The sequence below is a fragment of the Habropoda laboriosa genome, unplaced genomic scaffold, assembly GCF_001263275.1.
Source record: "Habropoda laboriosa isolate 0110345459 unplaced genomic scaffold, ASM126327v1 scaffold84, whole genome shotgun sequence".
Lineage (NCBI taxonomy): Eukaryota > Metazoa > Arthropoda > Insecta > Hymenoptera > Apidae > Habropoda > Habropoda laboriosa.
The window spans coordinates 1103869-1130179 of record NW_017100202.1 but is presented as its reverse complement, the minus strand read 5'-3'; the positions used below and the strand labels follow the sequence as shown (position 1 = coordinate 1130179).

The 26311-nt window shown below is 34.8% G+C and overlaps 4 protein-coding genes across 5 annotated transcripts in view; 2 read left to right on the top strand and 2 right to left on the bottom strand.

Annotated features, from left to right (window-relative positions):
• Positions 1-820: 820 nt before the first annotated feature.
• LOC108570494 (4-coumarate--CoA ligase 1-like) lies at positions 821-6985 on the top strand. Its single transcript, XM_017932359.1, has 8 exons — positions 821-962; positions 1660-1788; positions 3195-3402; positions 4046-4524; positions 5251-5428; positions 5559-5780; positions 6113-6342; positions 6427-6985. Exons 1-8 carry the CDS (start codon positions 936-938, stop codon positions 6586-6588), a joined length of 1635 nt encoding a protein of 544 aa, XP_017787848.1. The 5' UTR covers positions 821-935; the 3' UTR covers positions 6589-6985.
• A 150-nt stretch (positions 6986-7135) lies between these two features.
• Positions 7136-9992, bottom strand: LOC108570495 (zinc carboxypeptidase-like). The gene is made up of 7 exons (XM_017932361.1): positions 9959-9992; positions 9376-9529; positions 8598-9116; positions 8277-8364; positions 7960-8162; positions 7489-7573; positions 7136-7350 (listed from the first exon to the last, which is right to left on the bottom strand). The coding sequence occupies exons 2-7, from the start codon at positions 9520-9522 to the stop codon at positions 7157-7159; spliced, it is 1236 nt and encodes a 411-aa protein (XP_017787850.1). The 5' UTR covers positions 9523-9529; positions 9959-9992; the 3' UTR covers positions 7136-7156.
• A 1931-nt stretch (positions 9993-11923) lies between these two features.
• On the bottom strand, positions 11924-15507 carry LOC108570424 (zinc carboxypeptidase-like). Its single transcript, XM_017932285.1, has 5 exons — positions 15130-15507; positions 14502-14807; positions 13510-13597; positions 12613-12900; positions 11924-12144 (listed from the first exon to the last, which is right to left on the bottom strand). The coding sequence occupies exons 1-5, from the start codon at positions 15505-15507 to the stop codon at positions 11924-11926; spliced, it is 1281 nt and encodes a 426-aa protein (XP_017787774.1).
• Positions 15508-23206: 7699 nt separating this feature from the next.
• LOC108570502 (acetyl-coenzyme A synthetase) overlaps positions 23207-26311 on the top strand; it is a 13336-nt gene continuing 10231 nt past the window's right edge. For both annotated transcript variants that reach the window (XM_017932370.1, XM_017932369.1), the window contains exons 1-2: positions 23207-23598; positions 25627-25842. In XM_017932370.1, the coding sequence (XP_017787859.1) occupies positions 23510-23598; positions 25627-25842 (305 nt within the window). In that variant the 5' untranslated portion in view covers positions 23207-23509. The remainder of the gene's footprint in view (positions 23599-25626; positions 25843-26311) is intronic.

Below are 26311 nucleotides of genomic sequence, written 5' to 3'. Positions count from 1 at the left end.
GAAGTATTGAGGTGAAATGAAATATTGTGTTGTATTCTACTAGTTATGTCACAAAATGAAGCCATTATCACTCGTGATAGAGAACTGTATGACGAACTTGTTGATGAAGTAAAGTTTTGAGAATCTTTATTCAACTTTCTCAAATTTTTACGCACGATTTCAAGAACAAGGTCACGTCGAACATACGTTTATACGAATTTTTCTTCTTATTTTTATTTGCTGAATTCATCCCTAAAATTATGAAAAATCTCACACATTATGGGATAAGCTTTATCGATAACCTTTTCTTTACCATTCGAGTAAGTCGATCTTGCGAATTTTGACTTTCATTTGGAAAGTTAGCTGACATTGACTAATTTCTTTTCGACGAGTGTTAAAAGTGCCGATTGTCATATTGATCTCTTTGCGAATCATCCAACAAACTTAATAACAATTCAAAAGTACCAAAATACCTTACCTAAAATTTCTCCATATATAAAAAAAGAAAGCACGAATTAGATATTCTTTTACTATGCATGCAAAACTAGACCAAAACACGCGAGAAACGTAATTTGACAAATTTATCACACGTTTGCCTTTTGAAATAATCGAATCAACATTCTTCCGTAATTCTCTGTAGAAATGGATAGAAAAAGATCGAAATTATCGTCGTGAACTAAAAGCCGTAATAATCGAGGGCGAATACCAGAAATCGCGTAACTACTGGTTCGTGTAGTGTTTTACAACTGACAAAAGAGGGGGGAAAAAGCGACTGAGAGGGTATGCACTTGAAGGAAAAGTCGTTCATCTAACGTTTGCCGTTGCAGTCGTTCGAGGATCATCGTCAGATGCATCGGTCGCATTCTCCGTAGCGGAAATACGGGAAAAAGTTGGTCAATTGTAAAAAGTGGTTCCTGTAACAGATATAACAAGCTTCGTCTTCTACGTTCGTTAATATGACCGCTAACGACACTCAGGATAACGTAAGATTTTCAATAAATAAACGCTTCCGGTAGAGTACAACGTACGTTGGAAATTGACATTTCGTATAGATTAGATTGTTTCGATAGTTATCGGGTGAGTGTGCCATGGAGTTTACTCGGAAAGAAAGCACTTTCTTCGTTACGGGAAAAGCAGATTTTCTCGTGGCGATATCGTATTCGTAAACTTGAAACGAAGGTTTGGCTGGATGCCACCTTGCACTCACGTGCTTCTTACCAAACAATCGGTCCTAGAACACTCGATAACTGTGCAACTTTCTCATTCCTAATGACCACAGTAACTCCCTGTCATAAATCGTTTGAAAGTGAAATAATTTCGGGCTAGTTGTATCCTGTGACATTTGAAAGTACGTCGACTTCGTGAATTATAAAAGTAACGTGAAATATCGTATTTTCTTTTTGGCTTCTTTTTGTCGGTATGACACAAGGCCTGTGTGTGTAATTTAAACAGTAACAAATTCAATTTTTCAGTGATGTTTCTCTTGCATTAATTATTTACTATGTGAATCTTAACTTCAAAATTTTGTATTCTTATTAATGAAAAATTAACCAATAATTTTCGTATTAATAACGAATGAACTGAAAGTTTAAACTTGTTCTTTCGTAGTTTAAAAAATACTAAACGATTTATATTCAGCTGAAGCTAGCACAGTTAATGTGACGATATTATTACTTTTAGGTTGAGCCGCTATTCAAAATCGAAAACAACGTGTTAAAAGGGAAACTGTCATCATGTGACACTCAGTTCAGCAGCGTGGGGAAATTGTTGCTCGACACTTTGAGGAGCAATCCGGATGTTATTGGACAAGTATGTTAAACGATTCGTCTGAAAGACTAAATGAAAAATCGAGGAAAAGTATCGTTTAAGTGTTGTACAATTCGTAGCATGCGTTCGTTCAGTAATTGGAGCATGCTCGAGGTTTATTTTAGGAGAAGAAGTAAGCCAACGAAGGGACACTGTATTTTTGAGTTCACTTATTTATATGTTTCGTACTCTCGAAGTTTATTTAAGAAAAAAAGAAGAGGAGCGTAGAATAGGGAATTGTTTTTCGTAGTTTCGATATCATTCTTCCTCCATATTGGTCTATTATCTCGAACGTGAAAACAATCGAAGTAAATATAGCGAACCGATTATGCAAACAATGATCCTAAGTAGACTAGTTGTACGATAATCTTATTTGCCAGTTTTGTAGCATTCAATCTATCAATCACTCCAGAACGCCACACATTGGAGCATTTCATTTAAAAACCTGGCCAGAATTGAAATTTTTAAACTCAATTAGAAACCAAAATAGTGTTTTTTTTTAAACACTAATATTATTAAAATGAAGTATCATAACGGTCATTTTTGTGACGTCAAAATTTAAAGAATGTTTGCAATTTAATGATTCTATAATATCACATCGAGAGTTTCAATGTGAAAATTTCATATTAAAATTAATCATGTATATAAATCGTCTCATTCTTCTGTGAGGTTTCATGCAAAATTGTATTACAATTGCGTTTGAAAATAATTTCGGCCAAATTTTTCACACAAATACTCCGTTGTGCGCAATTGGAAAAACCAGCGTCGCAAATCCTACTTTATTCTTTCGTCACTTTCACTCTGACACGCACTGATACTTTACACATTAATTAATTTTGATCTATTTCACTTTCCCTGCTTTCGATCTTTATAGTGTGATTGAAAGTTAAAGAAAGCTTAATTCGCTTGCAAATCAAATTGAATTGAAAAGTTTGAAGTATTAATTTACAAATCTACGTCTTCCATTTATTCTTTACATAACTACTCGTCCCTTCTTTAATAATACAAGGATTGACGAACTACAATGGCCTTACATTTCTAAAAGTGTAAGTTACTTCCATTTCTTGCTCTTCGTCTTTGGACCTCATCACTGAATTCAAAAATATCGGTATCACAGGGCACATTTTTGCCATCTGTTTATATCTTACAAAACACATGCATAAACTGATTAAAAAAAAATCCAATCACCTTAGTGACGTCATTAAATAAACGTGGAAAAATGTAAAACGACGAATGAGTGTAAAATCGTAGATCAAATGCAGAAATCCATCGATCAAATTAACAGACATGCACCTTGAGCAAGCAGCATCACTGAACGAACATATATAAAAGAACAACATTTATTTAGAAAATTCTAGACCGATTCGAAAAATCAGAACAATGTCATTGCTCGATCGAAATCTTTTCAGGTGGACACGATCACAGGTGCCAAGGACTCTTTCGCGAACATCGCGGATCGCGCAGTGAGATGCGCGCTTTGGATGCAAAAACAAGGGGTAGGAAAAGGCGATATCGTAACAATTTCCTCGCACAATCATCTCGACGCTATTGTTCCCTTCTTGGCTGCGCTTTTCCTCGGCGCCATTGTCAATCCGTGGGACTACGAGATGAATATTCGTAAGTCCTCAAGCTGGTGAACTTAAGCTTCGTAACGTTGAGGCGTAGCGTATGGTTTTTGCTTGCCACAGCTGTCACTTGAACGTATATCATTTTGTATTTTTCAATTGAAGTGATTTATGCTGAAAGTGATTTGCTGCCGATGCAGAATTACCGTGAAGTACATACATAATGATAATTACAGGCTGATACGTTAAACGCACTTTGCAGGCTGTGCTTGTTAATTGGTATTCGTGATGCAAAACTGACGTAAGGTTACAAAGATGAAAAAAAATATTTCACGGAAATAGACGAAATGTTATTAAAGTAAAGCAAACCAGGCTAAAGTAAAGCTAAAAATGAAACAAGAAATTAGATAGCTACTTTAGGAAAGAATTTCACTTGTTAATGTCTAGTTAACGAAACCTCAGACGTAATTTTGTCACTCTTCGTTTTCGACTTAGAATGTTTCCAAGAATCCACCCGTCTAAAGTGATCACCAAACGTAATGGAAAATATATCGATTGAACAGACACTCCTCGATCGAAAAGTGGTCGTGGAGGAGGAACCAGTGTATAACATTCGTTTCATGTCGTTGCATAACTTCAATACGATACGAATGACATAACAATGACATAATGTTCGACTGATTATTACTTTACAGAATTGGCGCGTCATTTCATGACATTGGTACAGCCGAAAGTGATCTTCGCGAACGAGAAATCGGCTGGAGTGGCGATGGAGGCAGCGAAGATCGAGTTTTTCCACCCGATAATGGTATCTTTCGGCGATTATCTAGGAACGACGTCGATCTCGGAGATATTGAAGGGCCACGATAAATCTGCGGTGGATCAATTTTCATGCAACGAAGTCGAAGATTCTTCGAAAACAGCGCTGATCTTGTTCTCTTCTGGAACCACCGGTTTGCCAAAGGGTGTTCAGCTGCCGCAGAGAGCGTTGCTGAACATGTTGCAAAGACGCGACAGCGTTAATCTCAGTGCTCATCTACCTCTGTGGTTCAGCTCTCTGTACTGGGTCAGTGCATCGCTGCTTATTCTTACCAGCCTTTACTCTCGCTCCACGAGAATCCTCGCGCCAGAATTCGACGAGAAGACAACCTGCGAAATTGTCGAGAAATTTCAGGTGCATATACCTCTTCGATTCACTTTATCGAGAGTCTCAACGTGTATCCTGCTGCTTCGAAAATTCTTACTTCTCCTCGCGCCGGAATTCGACGAGAAGACAACCTGCGAAATTGTCGAGAAATTTCAGGTGCATATACCTCTTCGATTCCTTTTGTAGAGAGTCTCAACGTGTATCGTGCTGCTTCGAAAATTCGTACTTTGAAATTTTTGCAAATTTAAACTGGCAATTGTAATCGTAATATCATACATTCGTAAATTTCAGAATTTTACCGATGAGAAAATCACTTCAATGTTAGAAATTACACGTTACAGGGAACATAAGATTTGATTTGTTTTAAGTATCTTTGTGAAAGATGTACTTTTGGAAATATAGAGATCCACAGTGAATGGGGACGATTAGCGTGTTGTACGATTGTTTTTTAAATATTGTAAAAATGGTTGAAAATCGACAGAACGATAAGTGATATGGAATAGTGGTATCGAAAGACTCGTTGGAATTATGTTAATCACAATAGTTCAGCGCCACTGCTCTTCCATATGTACCGAGAAAGTTAATAATAACATTATCAGCGACGATTAAACGTAAAAGTTTCGAACGATAAATTTTCATTCAGAGTTACTTCGTGCATGCACTTTATAGACGACTCTGAAAGGAATCGCAATTGTTTCATACATTCTTCTGCAATGATCGTTATTCATCATTTTTTTTATTATTCTTTTCTAGGTCACGTGGATGCTGCTGAGTACCAGTATGTCGAATCGATTTGCTCGTTTCAATCGTTTGCACGACTATAATCTTTCCAGTCTAAAGATTCTTTTCACCGGGGGCGCTTCGTTGAATAAAGAATCTCAAGATTTGCTGAGGAAACAGTTGCCACATACGACAATTTTGCAGGCATACGGTGAGCTATGAAGTCTAGGATAAAAAATTAATCAAGTATTGTGCGTAACGAAAAAAAAAAAATTACGCTTCATGCGTGGAAGAATTGAAGCGTTGAATATCTTAATATGAAAATTGACTTTTCGTCTTAGGTATGACCGAGCTTGGCGGACTAGTTTCTTCACAATTAGCAAACTCCAGCAGCGGATCCTGCGGTGTGGTGAACGCAAATTGTGAAATAAAAATCGTGGATCCCGAAACTGGGAAGATGTTGGGTGCGAACCAAAATGGCGAACTCTGCGCGAAGTCAGCGACTATGATGACTGGTTATTACAAGAATCCTGAAGCTACGAAGAACATCATGGACAAGGATGGTAAATACAATAATTTCGAAATATTCTTGACAAATTTATATGTACCAGGGTGAGTCAATAATTTAGAAGAAAGGTACAACTTTTCCTGTTTTTGCAGTAAAACCTCGTGAAACTGTTTTAACCCTTGTTTATCTTGTTTAACCCTTTTCGTGATCAGTGGAACGCATATGTCTCACTTGAGTACTCGAACAAAAATTAATCTTAATTTAGTATCCATTACAATAGACAAACAACAAATTCTTTAAAAAAAATTCAGTCATGGAAGGATGAACTTGTATTCCTGAAGAAATTTGGCAGGATGTGTATAAGGATAATAAAATAATCTTTTTTAGGATGGTTGCACTCGGGGGATTTAGGTTACTACACCGACAATGGAGAAATATTCATCGTGGACAGATTGAAGGAAATCATTAAATACAGAGGACAACAAATAACGCCAAATGTTATTGAAAATCTCCTGCAATCTCACCCTGCTGTCTTAGAAGTGGCAGTGGTTAGTATACCTCATCCTACGGATGACGAACATCCTATTGCATTCGTTAGCAAAGTAAACGATAAAGACGTACGTTTGAAAAGACGATTATTTTTTAACTAAATTTTCTACAAGATATATCGAATGAAACGATTTTTATGATTCAATCGATAGGTTACCGCGGAAGAATTGATGCAAATGGTCGCGAGTAACCTAATGGACCACTACAAACTACGCGGCGGAGTAAAATTTTTGCCGAAACTTCCTCATACGCATTCCGGGAAAATTTCAAGGAAGGAACTTAAAGCAATTGCGAAATCGCTCGCGGTTCACTGAATTAATTTCAGATAAATTATAACAGTACAAACAACGGGGTATGCGTTACGTGTTTCATGAAAGTATCGCTGTTTTTTTTTTTCTATTTTTACCGACAGGACAAAGTAGAAGTAGTATTAATCTGAAGAAAAATAGAGAAGAAATTATTGAGAAAAATTTGATATTTTAGATCTGTCTAATTGTATATGAACGAAAGGTGCTATTATGTTGCAGTATTGTGAGAAAAGAAGGGAAGGACAATTGTACAAAAAGGAATATGTATGTTACCGGTAAAATGTACAATCTAGGTAATATTTAAACGATTTCAAAATGTTATTTCATACTTTGCTTAGGTAACATAAATATTACCAACTCTAAGATTAATACTTCGTATGAATAACGAAGAATACAAAGAAACGGAGTTGAAAATTAGCAAACGTAAAACAATTGAAAATTTCAGAACTGAGACGAAAAGTAAAAAATTTGATTTTCAAAGTCTATTGTTGCCTGGTGAATTTCGTTTCGGGCAGTGTATACATTGTTGAATTTTACATTTTATAAAAAGGTTCAATCTATCCTAAGATTGTGTTTATTCGTAGCCTTTTGCCTTTGCTTCTTTGAACATAGCGACCAAAGAGTCCAGGGTTTCGAGTGCTGTTGGGGCAATTTGATCAGGTGGAAGCAAGAAACCATGACGACCAGTGTCTCGGAGCTCGTAAGTGAAGGTTACGGGTTTGTGGAAAGTTCCCTTCACCCAGTCCATTGAACTTCCGCTTGCAACATCTGAAAGAGAAGATTCAACGTTAAAGTTAAGATAACACAATGAAGAGAGCCTGTCGAAGGAAACAATTGTTTCTTCTTATCGCTTTGTCACGTCTAAGTGTTCTATAAAATTGTCCTGTAAATTAGTCTGTAACTTACAAATAGTTTCAGCGATGTTTCCAGTCTTGTAGGTGGTTCCATAGCGTTTGGCAAGAGCTTGGATAGTTTTTTTACCGATTTCAAGCTGAAAGTGCACAAAGTTATTTAGAGTTTCAAGATTATCTGCGTCGTCGAAATTCAATTGACGAATCTCAATCAAGATGTTGCATTATCAGTGAACAGATAGAACTGGCATAGAACTAGTCATAATCCATCATTATTATCAAGTGTCACGAAGCATTGATTGTCATTTCTCGTGCGACAGAATTTCGATCGAATCGGGAATTTTGATAAAGTCTCTCGATAAGAAGGAGAGAACATTTCTTATTACGTTTGTGAACAAAAAGCAAATTGAAGCGTGTTTCACTCAAACTTTGTAACAATAAACATTTTATATGAAAATATTCTTGGAGAAGGAAGATCTAATTCAGCGTTATTCTTCATATTTCTTTGATTAATCCTGGTACTTACAGACTCGTTGTAATTTTCTAAATGTTGCTTAGTGTGACCGTAGGGGAACATGAGAAGCTGCGAATAGCTGTGGAAAGCGACGTAGGCGTAGAATTTGTTGCTGATAGACGAGATATATTCGGACATTGATTTCGTTTCGACGTCGGAGAACGCAGAGCTTCCGGCATAAGTGTCAGAGCATGGGCTGCTGCTAGAGCCACCAGCTGAAAAATAACGAAATCGTGAATATCTCTTAAACAATTTGTCACAACACTTCGCTAAAAGAAAATTCTAAAAGTATGAAGAATCGTTCGAAACACTTCAAATCAGACACTCACACATCCATTTGTATCCCCAGTTCCTGTTTGGATCACTTCCGTAGCAAAAGCTGCCGTATGGTTTGCGGGTCTTTCTCCACATTCGGTTCTGAAATTTCGACGATCACTAAAATTCACCGAATTCGATAATATAAACTCACCACTACAATTTATTTTCATAATTTAAACTCACTTCTCTTGAACACGAATACTAATTTTCCTATTTCTCGTTTCAACGTCGTAATGTCTCTCAAAATTTTGAAAATTTCTGCATAAAGCATAACTTTCGAAATTCCTAAATTCTTGAACGAGTAAGTACTGTTATTCCTTCAAATTGCTTACCGTGCTGTGTGTGTAAGCGTAGCCATCAGGGTTTAAGACAGGGAAGATGTACCAATCGTGCGATTCGGCGAGTTGTCTGACATTCGCGTCCTTGCTGTTCAACAGTTCGTTTGTTATGTACAGAATGGAAGCTGTGGTGATCCATTCCCTTGCGTGAATTCCACCCTCTATGAAAATTCCAGGCTTGTTCTTGCCGAAGGATATCTTCACACCTTTGATCTTGCGACCCTCGTACGTTTTTCCACCCTCGATCACTTGGACCTTTCCGGGATTGTTTTGAGCCAATTTGTCCAAGAAAGAGTAAATCTCTTCGAGTTTGTGGTAGTTGTTCAAGTCGAATGCGACGAGTGGTTGAACTGGCGGCTGTTCACTGTCGATTAAAGTTTGAACGTCGCTGACGTAGGTGTCGTAAGGGACTTCCAAAGTTTTCATCACATCGTGGAACATCGGGATATTGTGGGGCGCAACCATCACATCCACGAAGTTCTCGACGGTGCTTGGCTCTTTCCAGAAAGAGAACTGTGAAATTATATAATTAATTATTAATTATCGATAATCGTCTTTCCTTTTAATTTGGATCTGGTAAATTTTTGGTAAGTTAGCAAATGTTAAGTTAATTTTAGTGTCTTTGTAAATTTAAGATGCTGATCTTCAATGTTTGGTAATAAGAAAGATTTGTTGAGTTAACGGAAGAGTGTTATTTTTGTTGATTTTTTAAATGTTTCTTAATGTCAGCATTGAGTAAGGAATTTAATTAATAGAATGTAATTATACATACGCCGTCAGAAGATTTTTCTAGTTGTTCTATGGCTTCCAATTGTTCTGCCGTCTTAGGCACAATACGGAATACCTTGTAGTTGTCATACTTCACTTGCTCGGCTGTCGCCAAAGCGACGAATGCGAAGAAAAATATCTTCCACATCATGCTTCTCCTATGAAGAACAGAAAAAGATATCAAAATTGCAACTAAAGTCGTACCATTTTAAACAAAAATTCAAAGCAACGTTAACAATGAAAAAATCAAAGATCTATCACGAAAGAATTTTTATAATTCTTTAATTTAATTGTTATGACTTTCATAACACTATAGCCAACGAACAAGTCTTCAGAAATATTCATAAAATTATTACGAACGAAGATTCAACGCAACAATAACAATAAAAAAATTCAGAGATCTATCACAAGAGAATCTTCGTAATTTCTATAACACAATAACAAACGAACGATTATAAATCCAGTGTTCAGAAATGTTTATAAATTCAAATTACGAGAAACGCAAATAATTAAAAAAAAAAAAACAACACTTTCACATCTAATTAATTACTTTCGAAAGAAGCAAAGAATAGGTTGAATGATCTTACCCTGTGCAATCACGAGAGAAGTATCTATCGCCGAGGAATCCTGTCGTTGTATTTAAACGTCTCATCTGCACACGGCACCAACGATCATTTCTGTTGGATCGTTATTCAAGAATCATGTTGTTGATTATTGGATCTGAATCGATCTTATCAGATGCGTTTCGAGTGACCAGCATTATCTCGTTAATCTTACTATCTTTCTTGACGCATTGTAACAATTTCACAATCAGTTGCAGACCACTTTTAATTCCTGAGTACTTCTACTGGATTCTACTGTGATTGCGGCTATTATCTATTTATTTTAATTTTTTTCCTATTTCCACGGTAACAAATGAAATTTCTATCGAAGTTTCAACAAGGAAGCACATTACAGCGAGTTAGTTGCTCGGTGAACACATGCCATGATGGATCGATTTGAATTAAAATCACCGTACATTTCACTGTTATTCTTTTCCTTTTTTTTTTCTTTTCATGATACAATCTGTTACGTTGCAGTCGTAAATTACAACGGTTACAGGTAATAGTGAAGTTGTTCGAACATCGGGATTTGTTAATTTGCATGTTCTGAAGATCGTTGTGGGCATAATTTAATTATCAATTCCACGGATCTGAAAGTAACGCGACGTAACGGTTGCAAATGAAGGCGCTTTGTTTACTGTATAAATTAGTGAAGTGTGGAAATTACAATTCCAGAACAGTACTGGATCCTAGAGAGACAGCTATCTTCGTAGATCGTGGTATTTAATTGCGTTCACAGTTTAACAAATACGTATCAATTATCAAGATTGCGAGCGACAGTTGATATGTTAAGACTAATATCGAAAATTTAGATAAGAGGGGCACGTAAAAAGAATTCGATATACCGTGTTTGTAATCAAACTTACGCCAGGGAACCAAAGTACGGTTTCGTAATAGCTGTCAGAGTAATTCTTTTTTTATTCTAGAAACTTAGTTTCGCTCTTTTTTTGTAGAAAATATTTGTTGCGTCGTGGACTTTGATCACGACTTATGACTTTGAGGAGTTCTGGCGCAGGTTGATGATAGTTCTCGCTGGTTCAAGGTGTAATGAATCTTGGTTGTTGGATTAGATGGTTTTCTTTCGGTTCGTTGATGTAGATGTTTGATAGATGATTTGCTTTCGGTTCGTTGATGTAGATGTTTGATAGATGTTTTGTTGAAATTATAGTTGAAATTCGGTTATTCTTTTTTTGACGATGTGTCTCAGTCGTTGTACTGTTAATTGTCCCTTTTCAGGTGTGTAGATGTATATATAGGCATTAGGTTGGTTTTGATTGGTGGTTGTGTTATGGAGGTGGAAATCATAAATTAGATCTACCGTGTTTCTAATCAACCTTACGCCAGGGAACGAATGTTCGGTTTCGTGATAGCTATCAGAGTAACGCTTTTGTTATTCTAGAAACTTAGTTTCGTTCCTTTTTTGTAGAAAATATTTTCGAAGAAATTGGGTGTCTTCTTGATAGAAATGTGGAAGAAATAATTTAAAAAATTGTTTTATCTTTTTTTTAATATTTTCTTCTGTGCAAAGTTATTGTAAAATCTTACATTCATTCCTCTTTTTCTAGAAAATATTTTCTATGAAATTAAAAGTGGAGGAGAAATGATTTAAAAAAAAATTCTAACCTCTTTATTGTTTTCTCCTATGCAAAGTTATTGTACAAACTTACGTCCACTCTTTTTTTTTCTAGAAAATATATTCTCCGAAACGAGAAAATAAGTAGAAATGGTTTTTAAAAAATTCCGATCTTTTTATTATTTTCTCCTATAAAAATTTTCAAAATTTTTATCGTACACTTGAAATTATGCAATATTGTAATCAGTGCAAGCATACTGTGCGTTTAAATACATGTGCAGTAGTACTCTTGTTATAGTTTCTTAATAGAATATAATAAAATTTTGTACGACCAATGATTTACACCGATACGATTATTCATCTGCGTGTAAATCTAATCAATATCGTACGATTGCCGACTGAGGTAAGCCGTAACCGAGTTTCGCGGCTTGTTGAAACATCGCGACCAGAGAATCCAGAGTTTCCTCTGCAGTGGGTATAATTTGACTGGCCGGCAGGATGAAACCGTATCTTCCTGTGTCTCGAAGCTCGTAAGTGAATGTCACGGGGATATTAAACTTTCCACGAACCCAGTCCATCGATCCACCGGATGCAGTGTCTAGGAACAACGAAATAACGAAATAATCGAAAATTGAACTTAACTTCGAACGATCAAAATTCACAGGTTCGTTCATTTTTATCGGACTGATCCATGTAAAATTGTCGATCGAGGATAGCGTAATAATCTCTTTGTTTAATGCGAGGTTACGCAATTTTTCGAGAGTTGGATTTACAAGGGATTAGGGTAATTATGTTTTATCAGTTCAAAGGTGGACTTAGTGCTAGGCGACTAAATCATTGATTAGGAGAAAGAATAATCTGTGAAAGGACGGTCAAAAATTTTTTTAAATAGAAATGGAAATTTTTAAAAATTTTCTGAAATCAAAATTTTTCAAACTTCCCTAAGTGAAATATGCTTCAACCTAATGTATCATGATGTATTTCCTATGTTATCGTTTCATCCTCGCTATTTTGCATGGAAAAATTTTTGAAAATTATTCTTCGATTTCTTCGTTAATTCACTCACACATAATGTCCACGATATTTCCAACTCTGTATTTGGTCCCATATCTCTTCGACAGAGCGTGTATAGAGTGGTTTCCTATATTGTACAGGTCCTTGTAATTATCGACTCTCTCCCTGGAATGACCATAAGGAATGAGCAACACCTGACTGTAACTGTGGAACGTTATGTACGAGCTTAATTTATCCTGGATGCCGGTAATGTATTCTGACATAGTTCTGGTTTCTATTTCAGAGAAAGGTCTGCTGCCATGGAATACGTCACTGCAAGGATACGAACTGGTGCCACCCTCTAAAATGTTATGAAGAGCGAATTAAAAGAAAAAGAAAATTAAAATTAAAATAAAATTTTCACTCATCGTTTCAGAGTTCTGTCGAAAGTAAAATTGTTCTTTTTTGCAAAATATCGCCTGTTGAATTGGGAATAATTATTTTGCAGAATTTCAGTCTTAATTTTTCTTCACTTTCTGTGTGTATAATTATTATACTTAATTTGCAATCTCAAATTTTCAGTTTATATCAAATTATTATTCTTAAATTTGCAATCTCAAATTTTCAGTGTATATCAAATTATTATTTTCAACTTTGGGATCTAAAATTCTCAGTGTATATAAAATTATTCGTCTTAAATTTGAGATCTGATATTTTCAGTCTGTATAAAATTGCTCGTTTGAAATTTATAATCACAAATTTTCAATGTATATAAAGTTACTCATCTTAAATTTGCAATCTCAAATTTCCGTGTACACAGCTAATAATCTACATATTAATTCGCAATTGTTAAGTATACAGACATAAGAGGCCACAGTTTGCACGCTAAATATTTCTGTTAGAGAGACGACGATTCGTCGACGAAACTGGCGAAACAAAGATGTTCCTTTTAGTTTTATTAAACCAGTACCTGCCCAGTGGAAATTCCAGTTTCTGTTCGGATCTGCGCCATAACAACCTCTTCCGTACGATTTTCTAGTTTTTCTCCAGAGTCGATTCTAAACACAGAGAGAAAAACGTACTTTCCACTTTGATTCTTGTCTTATCATTTCGACCACACAATTATCACGTTTCGTTGATATTAATCAATTAGTTGCGCGAGCATACTTTGATTAAAAAGAAAGAGAGAGAGAGAGAGATGCAGAGACAAAGAGTGAGAGAGATGCAGATGAAAGATACAACGATATATTGATTAAAAGGGGAGAAACTTGACGACCTTGTCGTTCGAACAATCATTTTAGCAAACGATTTCTGACACAATCGTTTTTGTATAGTCTTTATCGTTTTGTACACAAAATAAATGATTTTCATTGTGGATCCAGTTACAATCTACACTTCGAATTAATATAAAAATAATACAATCGACGTACATCTATAGACGATCGATACGAGTTCATTCAGCGGATTGAAAAATTTCAATCCTCCAGATTAAACGTCTGCAATCGTATTTGTTTAATGAATTGCTTCGACCAAGTTGATTAAATTATGACAAAAGAAAGTGTATAGGAATTCTTCCGTTTGATTAATTCCTACTGCTTCTGCGAATGCACGTGCAATCGAGTGACATGCTGAGTATTTGTTAAATTTTTGAAATTTTAGTCCGAGTATTAAAATTAATTTAATTTCACGAAAATATGAAAATTTTCAAATTTCAATGGGAGTACTAAAATTAATCTAATTTCAGCGAAAGTATTGAATTTTTTTAATTTAGATTTTTAATTTCCTACCTTCTCTGAAAATTCGCTTAAGTGAAATACTAAATAATTATCTCTACTACATATTCTTCATAAATCATAGATATGTTTGACAAAAGAGGAACGTAGAAACTTTAGAAAATCTTTCTCGAAGCACGTAAAATTACTCGTTACTACCGCAATATGAAAATTACTAAAGATTTTTTACCGTGGTGTGAGTATATTCGTAGCCATCCGGATTGAAGACAGGGAAAATGTACCAATCGTACGATTCCGCCATGTATCTGACACGAGGATCCTCGCTTAGTATCAATTCGTTCAGGATGTACGTTACAACGGCCGGTGATATCCATTCCCTGGCGTGAATTCCACCTTCGATAAATACACCAGAATTTCCCCCTTTGTAAGAAAGCTTCACGCCCCTAATTTTTCTGCCTTCGAAGGTACTTCCGCCGACTATTGGTTTCACGATTTTCGGATACTGCGTTACGAGGGAATCTAGCCAACGATAAATCTGAAGGGAAGAAAAAATCACAAGACAAATATTATCGATGATCGTTGAACGAATTTAAGAGAAAAAACTGCACAGAAATTTGAAGGTGAAAAATAACTCATCAAACGAGATTTATTTCTCTATCAAATTCAGGAATCTTTCTTTGTTACGGTCGTTAAATAAATTTAAGAAAAGTCCGGACAGAAATTGTAAATAAAAATAATTTACCAATTAAGATTTACTTAGGAATTTTCTTTTTTACGGTCACTGAATGAATTTAAGAAAAACCTACACAGAAATTTGAGGTGAAAATAGTTGACGAAAAAAGCATTTCATTCCTTACAACGTCCAATCGATGATAACCCAGCCAGTCCATCGTGCCCCGCAGGTAGCCACGAGGATTCTCGTCGTCGATGTATTTTTGAACGTCGTCCATCATCAATTCCGGTTCAAGTTCGGTGGTATTGGCGATTTGCATGAATTCTTGAAGCCTCGCCGGCGAGATCATCACGTTCGCCGTATTGTTGATACTCGGTTTCAACCAGAAATGGTATCCGTCGTTGTCCTCCATGCTCTTCAATAATTCAAGGCCCGTATTGTCTGGCACGAAAACCGTATACAATTTGTATCCGTCGTATCGTATCTTCTCGGTGGCATAGAAGCCTTGAACGAGAAGAATTAGATGCAGAAGAACAGTCTTCATCACGGCGTACGAGTTCATCTTGATAATCGGTGAAAGAAGTACAGTTTATCGAACGTTTCCAAAAAAAAATTATCGGAAAATTTTAGAAAATATTTCTCGCAACATCCGCGTCAGTTTGGTAAAAACATTCGGATCTTCGGATTTTCAGAAACGTCGATCTTCTACCACTCACAATTTTTTATTCTCAGTTCTCACTTTAACAATGTACGATTTTTTATTTACTCTTAGATACACCAGGGTGTAGTAAGGGTTCGATAGAATTTTATTTTACAAACCGAGATTTAACCGAAAATTAAACGATCGCGAAATTTCATTCGATAAACCGGGAAATATCGATGGATTTAGTAATTTTGCAAGAACAGAAATTTAACCCCACCGTTTCTTAGACGCGGAGAATTTTCCACTGGGGAAAGTTTCGATTTCTCGCGACGAGTTTGAAACGGAAACCGAGCGATGCCGGTTTCTTTTCCGCTAACGATCGACTCGCGACGGCTTCGAGATGCAACGCTGGTGTGTGGGTCCGTGCTGGATCTCCCTGTGACTTTATATACCTGACGGAGCAGTCACAGGAGGTAAAAATATCCTGTACGTGAGATAAGTGTAAAGAAAAAAATACGGGCGACGCATTTGCATGCAGCTTGGGTTATGGGGATTCTCGCGAGGTTGCGAGCATTCTGAGGCCTCCGGATGGCCGAAGACCTCGAGGATACCGTTTGAAAATATCGATAAACCGAGGTTGTCGACATCCTCTTTAAGAAAATACACCGTGATTGGTGCAAGGAATGACGTGAAACTGTTTATGCAATTTTTTGTTAAAATCAGATTTCATTTAATTTAATCTCGTGTCTCCGTAGCATGGGCGTGCTTTAATTTCAATATTTATCGAACGAGTAGGAAAATATCGTGTCCTGTAACTTCGTTTCATAATTTTCCTATTCGTGGTCTTAATTGTTAAGCGGTTCGAAAGTAGAATGCGGTTAAATTGAAATATTTCGAGAATAGAGTAATTAAATTAGAAGTATTTTTCATTATCTTTATTTCCTAAATATTTTCTGCTTTTTCTTACAGTTTTGTTAATCGTAATTTTAAGTGCAACGTTTTCTAAATGGTTATTCACATTTTTTCGCAGGTCAGTATTCTTCCTTGCAGAAAAAGATGTGAAAGATAATTGTTCCTCTTTATCGTCGTCAATGGAATTTCTGTTAAATCTGCAAGTGCAACCACCCATGATTGAAGACCTACGGAACGTTGCTCGACAAGTTGATGAAATCAGATAAGGTAATTCGCGTCTATTAATTGCCGCAGTAATAAAAGAGTGGAAGAAAAGGAAAATAAGAAACAACGAAGTTGTTGTCGGCTCTGGTATTGTTTTACACACTGCAAGCGTATAAAATGGGACAATGAAGACTATTTAACGTCGTCCTTCTATTCCTTGGCCATATGGTGGCATTATCGAATAGACGCGATTAAGGTAACGTGGAATTAATACTAATTCAACAGTTGAAAGCTAGTGGAAATTTTTCTGTAACACACTTTGCTGTCCTATCTAATGAACACAACTTGATTTATATGTATATATATTAGTTGTAACGTATTTTTATGAGTAGCGATTGTTCAGATTTAATTAAAATTTAAGAAATGTAAATAATTATGCTACAGTGATTTTTGTTAGGAGATTTTGCCATAAGAGCGAAGGCTATTCATACTGTTTGCCATCAGCATTTTATATTTAACGATTGTATTCAATTATGATATTTTCTAATTTTTCAATCATTCGTGTAATTTGTCATAAAATTGGTCAATAAATAATTACAATAAAATTGAAATGTTGAATGTATGGGTGTAACTATAAATGTATAAATATAACTGTTAATAATTTTATGTATAGAGAAATATGTATATTTTGCATTAATACATTTTTTTTCTCACATAATTGTTAAGTCAACAGAACTATCGTTTATTGCTGAAAAAAAGGAAACGATTAGGATAAGCAGGTTAATTTCTAACGCTAAGTGCATAGATTATTCGTCCAACGAGGGATATTAGAGAGAATTTTATAATACTAATTAGTGTAAGTACTGAGATGTCGAACGATTTTCGTATATCATGCGATATTTTCGTATTAGTATTTTTATATAAGGATGTTCGGCAACAGTTGTTAGAAAATGTAAAGGGTGATTGTATGATTCAAAATAGAACGTAAATGAAGAATAACAAAAATGTGTTTCAGGCTTTGTTTTTTAATTATTTACATGTAAAGATACCCCTGTGAAGAAGCAAACCACCTTACACCAACGAGTGTACAACACATCAAGATACAGGGGGTTATGTCTCACGTTCTGAAATACCGACCGTGTAAAATATCAGCGGTTTTGTTATGCCTTCTGTGATAATCGAAGATGATAAAGTCGACAGATGTGAAACATGCTCTCATATTTTTTATTACAGTATAAATAATTACATTCCTTCACTTTTCCTGATGTTCAAGCCCTGTATTTTATACGAAAGGAATATTAATTTTTCTAATTCTTAGAAAAAGTTTCTTAATAAGACTTTCAATCATTATAACCAACCACCTAAATTGTTATTTCACAGGAAACATTAATTATTCTATAATTAAACTGCTTGGAAAAAAACTAGAAACTTTCAATGAGTAGTAGGGAATTTGAGCGATTAATATAGAATTTTTTGATTGATTTATGTTATTAATTTTCGTGTAATTCTTATTAGAAGATGGTGATATACAATCAGTAGGCGTGCTTTCAACTCGTCGAGATGTATAGTAATACAGAAATGAGTAAGACAAGGAAAGGAATAGGGGCAGACAATGATAGCAATAGATGTATGAGTAAGACAAGGAAAAGAATAGTGTTAGACAAGGACAGAAATTTTTTAAAACCAGAGCAGCGCCATCTCGTGTTTGGGCGCGCGAACTAACGACTTGTTACGCGGAACACAGAATGATAACAGAGGTATTAGACAAGGAAAGCACTAGTGTGCGAGAAGGATAGAGAGAAAACGTTTCCTATTGGTCCGCTGGCTGTAATGGCCGCCTCGCAGACGCTAAGTCTAGTCGGCCAGGGAAAAATCATTAATAACTCAATTTTTAAGATGATATTGTGAACTTTTAGAATTGAAGAATGAATTGTGGATCTTTAGAAACTTTCCCATACACATTTTATTATTCTAAATCGTTTCGGTAATTAATTATTAACAATTTTTGTGCGGAATGTCGGCAGGCTTTCCGTACACTCTTCTGGTTTTTCATTAATTCTGAGCTTTACACAAATAATATATACACTTTCATAGATGCGTTCGAAAGGTTATTCCTTTAGCTACTTTCCGATTGAATTTTTATTAACATATTCTTCGTTATTTGCTAGCTATTAAACATTATTAGAGTGAGTACTACCATCGTCGTATTCAAGCGTAATGGATTTTCGTCATTTTGACGAATATGCATGATTAATTGTGCACATTGAGGCATGCAGAATGTAGTACAGACCTTCCTTTACATTCTCCCATAATTTTTAGGTGCGTGTGTGGTGTATTTTTTTAGATATTAGCAATTGTTTATAAGAGTTGACTATACTCGAGTGCGATGAATAAGAGACTCTCTCATATAATATTTAATAACTTCTAAACTACAAATGATATGTTAATGAAAATTATTGAAGAATGCAGCCAAAGGAGTCCCCTTTCAAATAAATGTAGTTAGTTGTATGAAAAATTGATAGAAAGCTATGAAATTATTGAAAAAATGTAAAGGTTTGCGGTATCGTTTCCGACATTCCGTACTAAAATTGTTAATAACTAATTATTGAAAGGGTTTAGAGCATTGAAAACTATATGTGAAAGTTGCTGAAGGTCTATACTTCATTCTTCAATTCTAAAAGTTCACAAAAGCGTCTTAAATATTGAGTTATTAATGATTTTTCCCTAGCCGACTTGACTTAGCGTCTGCGAGGCGGCCATTACGGTCCGCGGACCAATAGGAAACGTTTTCTCTCTATCCTTGTCGCACACTAGTGCTATCCTTGTCTAATACCTCTGTTTATATTCTGTTATCATATTAGAAAATCGTAGTTCATGTCACCAAACGCGAGATGGCGTTACCGTCACTTTGAAAAATTTTCTGTCCTTGTCTTTCCATATACCTTTCCTCGTCTAACTCATTTCTCTAGTGCTATCCTTGTCTACCGCTATTCCTTTCCTTGTCTAACTCGTTTACCTAGTGCTATCCTTGTTTCTTTCTATCGTTTTGCTTGTCTTATTCATTGCCAAATGCAGACCAGATTACAGGTATGATGAAAGCATTAATTTTAACGTAGTATAGGAATCAATCATGTATTTTCTTTTTATCTTTACAGTTTTAATGTGTCATATTAGTGTTATAATGTGTTTATATTATTAATGTGTTATATTATCTAATATCATATGTGCAGATTCAACTTAATAAAATAACTTAATTGATTAATTTCGCATTGAATTAACAATTGCATGCAGTAGATTAGTTAGAAATTGTTTATAATTTTTACTGATAATTGAAAAATTAATGTTCTTTTTTTGTGAATTACAAATGGTATCCTCAAGCCACCACGGTAATCAAGGGAAATACTTCAACAGCAAAAGAAATGTAATTATTTATCAAAAAATTAATTATTTATTGTAAGATAAGTGTACAAAATATATTTTACAAAGGGTTTCAATATAAGTACCCAGGTATTGTTTTGCAGCATTTTGCATCTATTGATTTCTCTCTTACACACCAAATTCATTTTCCTTTACAAAACACTCATTCTTTAAGTAATATTCTATTAATGATCATTCTATAAATGATATTGAATCGGTAACGTTGGAAGCGACACAGAAATAATAAGGGGGCCTTAGAGTCCTCATGTCTTTGACAAAAAAATGTATTGGATAACAGGTTTATTCTGTATCTCTTCTGTGACATAGGGGTTCTTAAAGTCAATGACTCTTGGCCGGTAAGTTATCTTGTACAAGTCGTAAAGATGAAGAAGGTGATATTGGAAGTCGTGAACAACATTACCGACTTCTGCGCCACTATCGTTTGCTTCACTACTTACATGGCTATATACTCACGCATATGTACCAAATGAAAACTATAAAAAGTAAAGAGAAATAAATTGAACCTATATTAAAAGTACACTAAAATGCAAAAAATTAAATTAAACTGGTTATATCAAACTAAAACTAATTAAATTATTACTTTAAATCTATAAAGTAATGTACAATCGCATCTGTCTCGATTTTTGTAAAAGGCTAGAATAGGTTTGGAAGGATAGAATTATTTTGACAACGAAAGCGAAAGTTTATTTTAATTTCTTTCGTTTAGATATACATTACTTTATGGTTATAAATGAATATAATAAGTTAATTGGTTATACTTTTTCACGGACGCAGGGATATTTTTAAATGTTAATAATTAAAAAACAATGCCTCAAATGTAATTTTGTTAGTTTAGATTTTCGTTTTATTTTGACTAGTACAATCGCCCCTGAAATTTTCTATCAACTGTTACCAAACACACTGTATTTATCAAAAGAGCAGTCATTCGATTTGTGTATGATGAAACATGTCTGACAATCTAATAAATCTTCCAAACTTTTTTGTTGAATTTTTTTCAGAAGTTTATCACACGCGGAGTGTAAATAGTCTCGTAGATTAATTACTTTTTTATATTGTGACATATATGTTTTATTTAAATATAAACTTTGCACTATCTTAACCTTAATTATTCCGTTATTATAATTTAAACGTTTAATTATAAAACGTGTACGTACAAAATGATTAGAATGTAAGAACATTATGTTACGATTGCGATCGATCCTTGAATCGAGTCCTTGCTGTGCTATTGACAACGAACCATTCACTAATGGTCAAGTCCTTGTCAGATCCAAGATCGATATCGACCGTCGTTATATGCGCGACGAACGAATAAAAATTTTCATCGTACCTGTTATAGGTGTGTATAAATCTAGAAATCGTTGTTTCCCAGTTAATTTATCTCCAATTTTTAGATACCTGTTCGAGCAAAGAATACGAAATGAGCTTATATCCGCATGCTTTATTGTCGATACTGAGAAATCGTAAAAGAGATCGGTAAGAGGTTAAAAACAAAAAGGTGTATGTATATCAGACAGCCGGTGATTTAATTGTTTCGCAACCGATTGTATTGCTACAAAAGTAGCAATTGCGAAATACGTAGGATGCTAATTGTTCAAGCAGTTCATTATAATACCGACTATTTGACTTGTTAATATAACCTAATATTTTTTTGTATATGTATAATTAATTACCAGTGAAGTAATTGATGAATAGTTAAGTTTGAAACTGTATAGAAAATTGTATATAAAGCAGTAGAAATTTGTATAAAAAATATTTGTTATAAACCCTAATTTCGGAAATATATGTAGACCAACAGGTTCAGTATTGCGTAATTGAATTATTTTTGGTGACAAAATAGAAGAGAATAATAATTTTTTTGAAAAAGTACGTAACCTCATTAAAGAATGTTTTTCAAAATTGAGAGAAATCTTATACACATATTTATTCCTTGTAAACGAAGTACAGCTAGTAGAATCGACATAGGGAGGTCGTAAAATCGATCCAGCGTCAAATTTCGTGTAATCGGACTATCGAAACAGCAGTATGAGGGAGATAAGATGTGGGAACCTCGTTCAGAACCGTTCGATGTCAACTGGGAAATGGTTTCGCAGTGCATTTAAAAAATTTGTCTACACTTTAATCCATAAAGAGGTGCAATTCACAAATCACATACGGCCTTGAGTGTGGCTGTATCGATTAGTTTCGCAGCCTAATTCTTTAATTTATGTACATCCTCACTGTATCTGTTCCATTGCCTATACGTGGTCACGTGATTAGTAATATGGATGCATTCAAATCAAAATGCCGTGGTTCATATGGTATAGTAGATCAAATCTAACCTTGTTTGTAGTTTATCGCACTAAGTCATTAATCTCCCTAATCTTATTTCCTAGACTATCTTTTCGTAGCTTCACGATACTTCACGGACCTTGTACGTAATTGTGAAATTACCGCGTGATAAAATCATTGATCGCATTCATTAGGACGAAATAGTTGTTCCCAAAAACTCCTTACAAAATTGATTAAAACAAATTATTATTTGTATTCCGTTTCATTTCCGTACTAATGTTCCATTATTCCACCAATACCGTGTAATTAACTTAATAAATGCATTAACAAGGTTACGTTCGATCACCTGCGTCGATAAGTTGGCGATCGTTTGACTCATGCGCATTTACGTTGCGCAACACGTGACCATATTGCTGAAATCAATTAAGAAAGTGTATTCAAAAAATAACTACATATTTGATACAAATATATCTTGTATGTTCAATCTAGTAATATTTTCCAAGACATACATTACACAAAACATACTGAAACTTTTCAAATTGAGGTAATACGTATCTTATTATGTGATCAAATCAATCTCACAGATACAGATAGCAATTTTAAGCAATGCAGATTAAACATCGCTACGAACAAAAGATTTTCCTTGGATTTATTCCGTTAACACGAATTAACACGATTTATTAATTTTAATTCAAGCACTGAAGTATGACCACCGTTTCTCTTTCTCGCAATACGTCCCTGACAGGCGCCTTCCCTCTCGACACTAACGACACCAACATTGGTCGGTGGTCTTGCCGGATCGCTACTCAGTCGCGGTTTATCAACCGAGCCGTAACGAAAATTCGAGCGGAGGTGCACGTCTCCGAACAATCATCGTGCCTCCTCCGTTCACCCTAAATTTTGTCGTGATATCCGTCCTTTAACCCCCGGTAACCATTCTATTTCGAATTACCTCGACAAACGAATTCTATATTACGCGTCTAAGTGTCGTGATCATACATCGAGCCCGCTCTTTATCGATTGACCACTCTAGTCTAGTCCAAGGAATTGCGGAATCACGAAGGGTTGAAGCAAAACTTGAGACACCGAAACTACGAAGATGGCGGATAAATTATACTACCCCAGTCCGGAGATCGCGAAGAACGCGTACTGCAACAACATGGAGCAGTACAGAAAGATGCACGAGAAGTGAGTGGTTTTCTATTCGAGACAGGGAATGTTCCACAGAGCTTAGTCGGTACAAGAGGGATGACAGATACGACGATGCGATCTTCGACGTTTCGCAGATGAAATTTTTCATCCCCTTTCTGTCAGCTTTTTCACGTTCTTTAACTGTTTGCGTTATACATTCTGTTGATACAAATTGATGTCCGATTTGAAATTCGAATGACACTTCATGTAGAATGTTACGTATAGTTCGAAAGTTGCGAATGTCGCGAATCAATAATTTTGTCCAAAAGATGGTTGAATTAAAAAACCCTAAAATCTGCGTTACTGTTATTTCATGAATGAAAATGTCGTTTCTGAAAATGATCTCTTTGATGAATTCGTGATTCTAATCGAATAGACCATTTTTTTCTTCGAACAATTTATTTCATCGTTTCACTTTGACTGTATTCGTTGATACTTGATTTGGACAGAGACTGGTACTTTATATGACTCATAGATGATAGGAAATTTGTTTTATGAAGTATGTAATTAAATCTAGCAGTGCTAGGGAAATTAGTAGGGGACAATGAGAGAGGGTGAACGTCAATAGATAGGAACGTGACATTAATCATAGGTAAAGTGTCAACCGTGTTTATTAAGTGCATTCCTTGTGTGGGTGATGGAGGCTGTTATTTAATGAAAATTGATTCTGGGACATGATATGTGCTGACATCTTTCAGAAACTAGATTAATGTTTCGACGAGTTAATTATTTCGAGCAATTAAATCGAACTTTTTAGATGATTTTTTCCGAGTCATAGAGACACCTATAAAACAAAACTTTTAGTTGCATAAATAATCAATGTCATGTTTTTATTTATTTAAACTGTATGGAATATTCCAGATATTTAATGCTTGAATAATAGTTCTTAAAAACACTTTGAACTATCAATAATGTATGCAATAAAAAAAAATAAGCACACTTTATAACACAAATCGTGATTTACATAAGCTTTAAGTATAATTTGATGCAATTATTGGACAATCCTGTTTCTTTACGTAGCAATGTCATAAATGTGCACTATGGAAATAGAACAATAATATCGATCCATCTAGCGGTCTGTTACAAGAAACAATTTCCGTTTATCTTGAGAGCCTAATTTATGGCTTGGAGAAATGTCTAATATCTAAAATTTCAGAAGATATTCTTCACACTTGTAAATACACAATAAATGCGGATGTTCAATTGTTTAATTGTCCATAATTTATTAATCTTAATGAATTTGCAGGAAATTCCAATTCATCAAAATCATGTTTTTTCCTTATCACGAACACTTTCCTTTATGTTACCAGTCTCCCGTCTGTTTCAATCTGAATGAATCGTTCTTTGTAGAGCATCGTTATCACAACAATATCAATCAATCACTCACTGATTATTAACGCACTCTATAAATTAGCATAAGCAAGATTTCACTTTTATATTTCAGAATAAATACACAGATAAATTCAGCTAAAATACGGTTTTCGTTATACATTTCAATTGAACTATACATGATCCTCGAGCCATCGATCCACTCACTATGATTACCACAGAAAGGACAGAGTGGTCGAAGCAGATAAAACTATAAAAAAATTTAACATACAATTTTTCTCTAATTCAATATTTTCACGTGAATTTTTATTCTTTTACCTTCTTTTCGTTAACTTTATCTTTGCTATTTTATCGAACATTATAAAATTCCAAATTTTATCTCTCTTTCTTTCTTTATCATTTCGAAAGAAAATCTATTTTTGTTATTACGCATATATTGCATGTTTCCGTGTAAATTTCTAAAGATGTATTTATCGCAGTTGTATCGATAATCCCTTAATTACAAAAATACGATTTATACGAATTACTGCGATCGATATCGATTTCCTCGTATTGTTTTGGAGGTTAAGAACCTAACCATGAAAAATATAACGGAATCGATCGATCATTGCCGCGTATTATACTTGCCCACAATGAATTGCGTTGAAATGAAATTCTTTCTAAAATGCTGCGTGGCCTTTTGTCTTTTTCTTTCAGGTCCGTGAAAAATCCAGGCGAATTCTGGGGCGAGATTGCGAAACAATTCTATTGGGAAACGCCGGCGCTCGAGGACAAGTTCTTCTCGTACAACTTCGACCTGAGTAAAGGGGATATTTTCATAAAATGGATGGAGGGTGCTTCTACCAACATTAGTTTTAACCTTCTAGACAAAAACGTGAAAAGTGGGAACGGCGATAAGGTCGCGTTTTATTGGTGAGCATCTGTGCTTTTTATATTTGTTATTCAAATATCGCTTCGAGGTATTCATAGAAATTTCAATTGTTATGAAAGCAAGCTACATTTAACTGGTCTCGCATCAGTTAATACTGCACGTAGACGCAAAAACAGAAACGTAACGTTAAATTTCTCTTACAGTGCGAAAAGATAAGAATAATTTATTGATACTTCTTCTTGTTGCAAAATTATTATTGATACTATTATATCGAATCAGGGTAATTGATAGATATTTCTTTTTTTTCTCGAGTAAATTAAGTAATTTATCTTAAATGAATTGCGGTAATTTGTGAATGCTTCTTTTTATCGTGAAAAATACTGTAAATATTATTATTACGTTAATTGCTATTGATACTTTTAGCAATATTTTTTGTTTTTCATTTCTGATACGCTGATGGAATTTTTAATTAATACTAATATAGTCTAACTTTTCATATTTTTCATGAAA

Coding starts and splice junctions, on each gene's coding strand:
- LOC108570494 (XM_017932359.1), top strand. CDS start 936: ATGACCGCTAACGACACTCAGGATAAC. Junction 1,789..3,194: donor ATCCGGATGTTATTGGACAA/GTATGTTAAACG, acceptor AAATCTTTTCAG/GTGGACACGATCACAGGTGC. Junction 6,343..6,426: donor GCAAAGTAAACGATAAAGAC/GTACGTTTGAAA, acceptor TTCAATCGATAG/GTTACCGCGGAAGAATTGAT.
- LOC108570495 (XM_017932361.1), bottom strand. CDS start 9,522: ATGATGTGGAAGATATTTTTCTTCGCATTCGTCGCTTTGGCGACAGCC. Junction 9,117..9,375: donor TAGAAAAATCTTCTGACGGC/GTATGTATAATT, acceptor ATAATTTCACAG/TTCTCTTTCTGGAAAGAGCC. Junction 8,163..8,276: donor CTGGGGATACAAATGGATGT/GTGAGTGTCTGA, acceptor GTTATTTTTCAG/CTGGTGGCTCTAGCAGCAGC.
- LOC108570424 (XM_017932285.1), bottom strand. CDS start 15,507: ATGAACTCGTACGCCGTGATGAAGACTGTTCTTCTGCATCTAATTCTT. Junction 13,598..14,501: donor ACGAATATACTCACACCACG/GTAAAAAATCTT, acceptor CTCTGTGTTTAG/AATCGACTCTGGAGAAAAAC. Junction 12,901..13,509: donor CTGGAATTTCCACTGGGCAG/GTACTGGTTTAA, acceptor ATAACATTTTAG/AGGGTGGCACCAGTTCGTAT.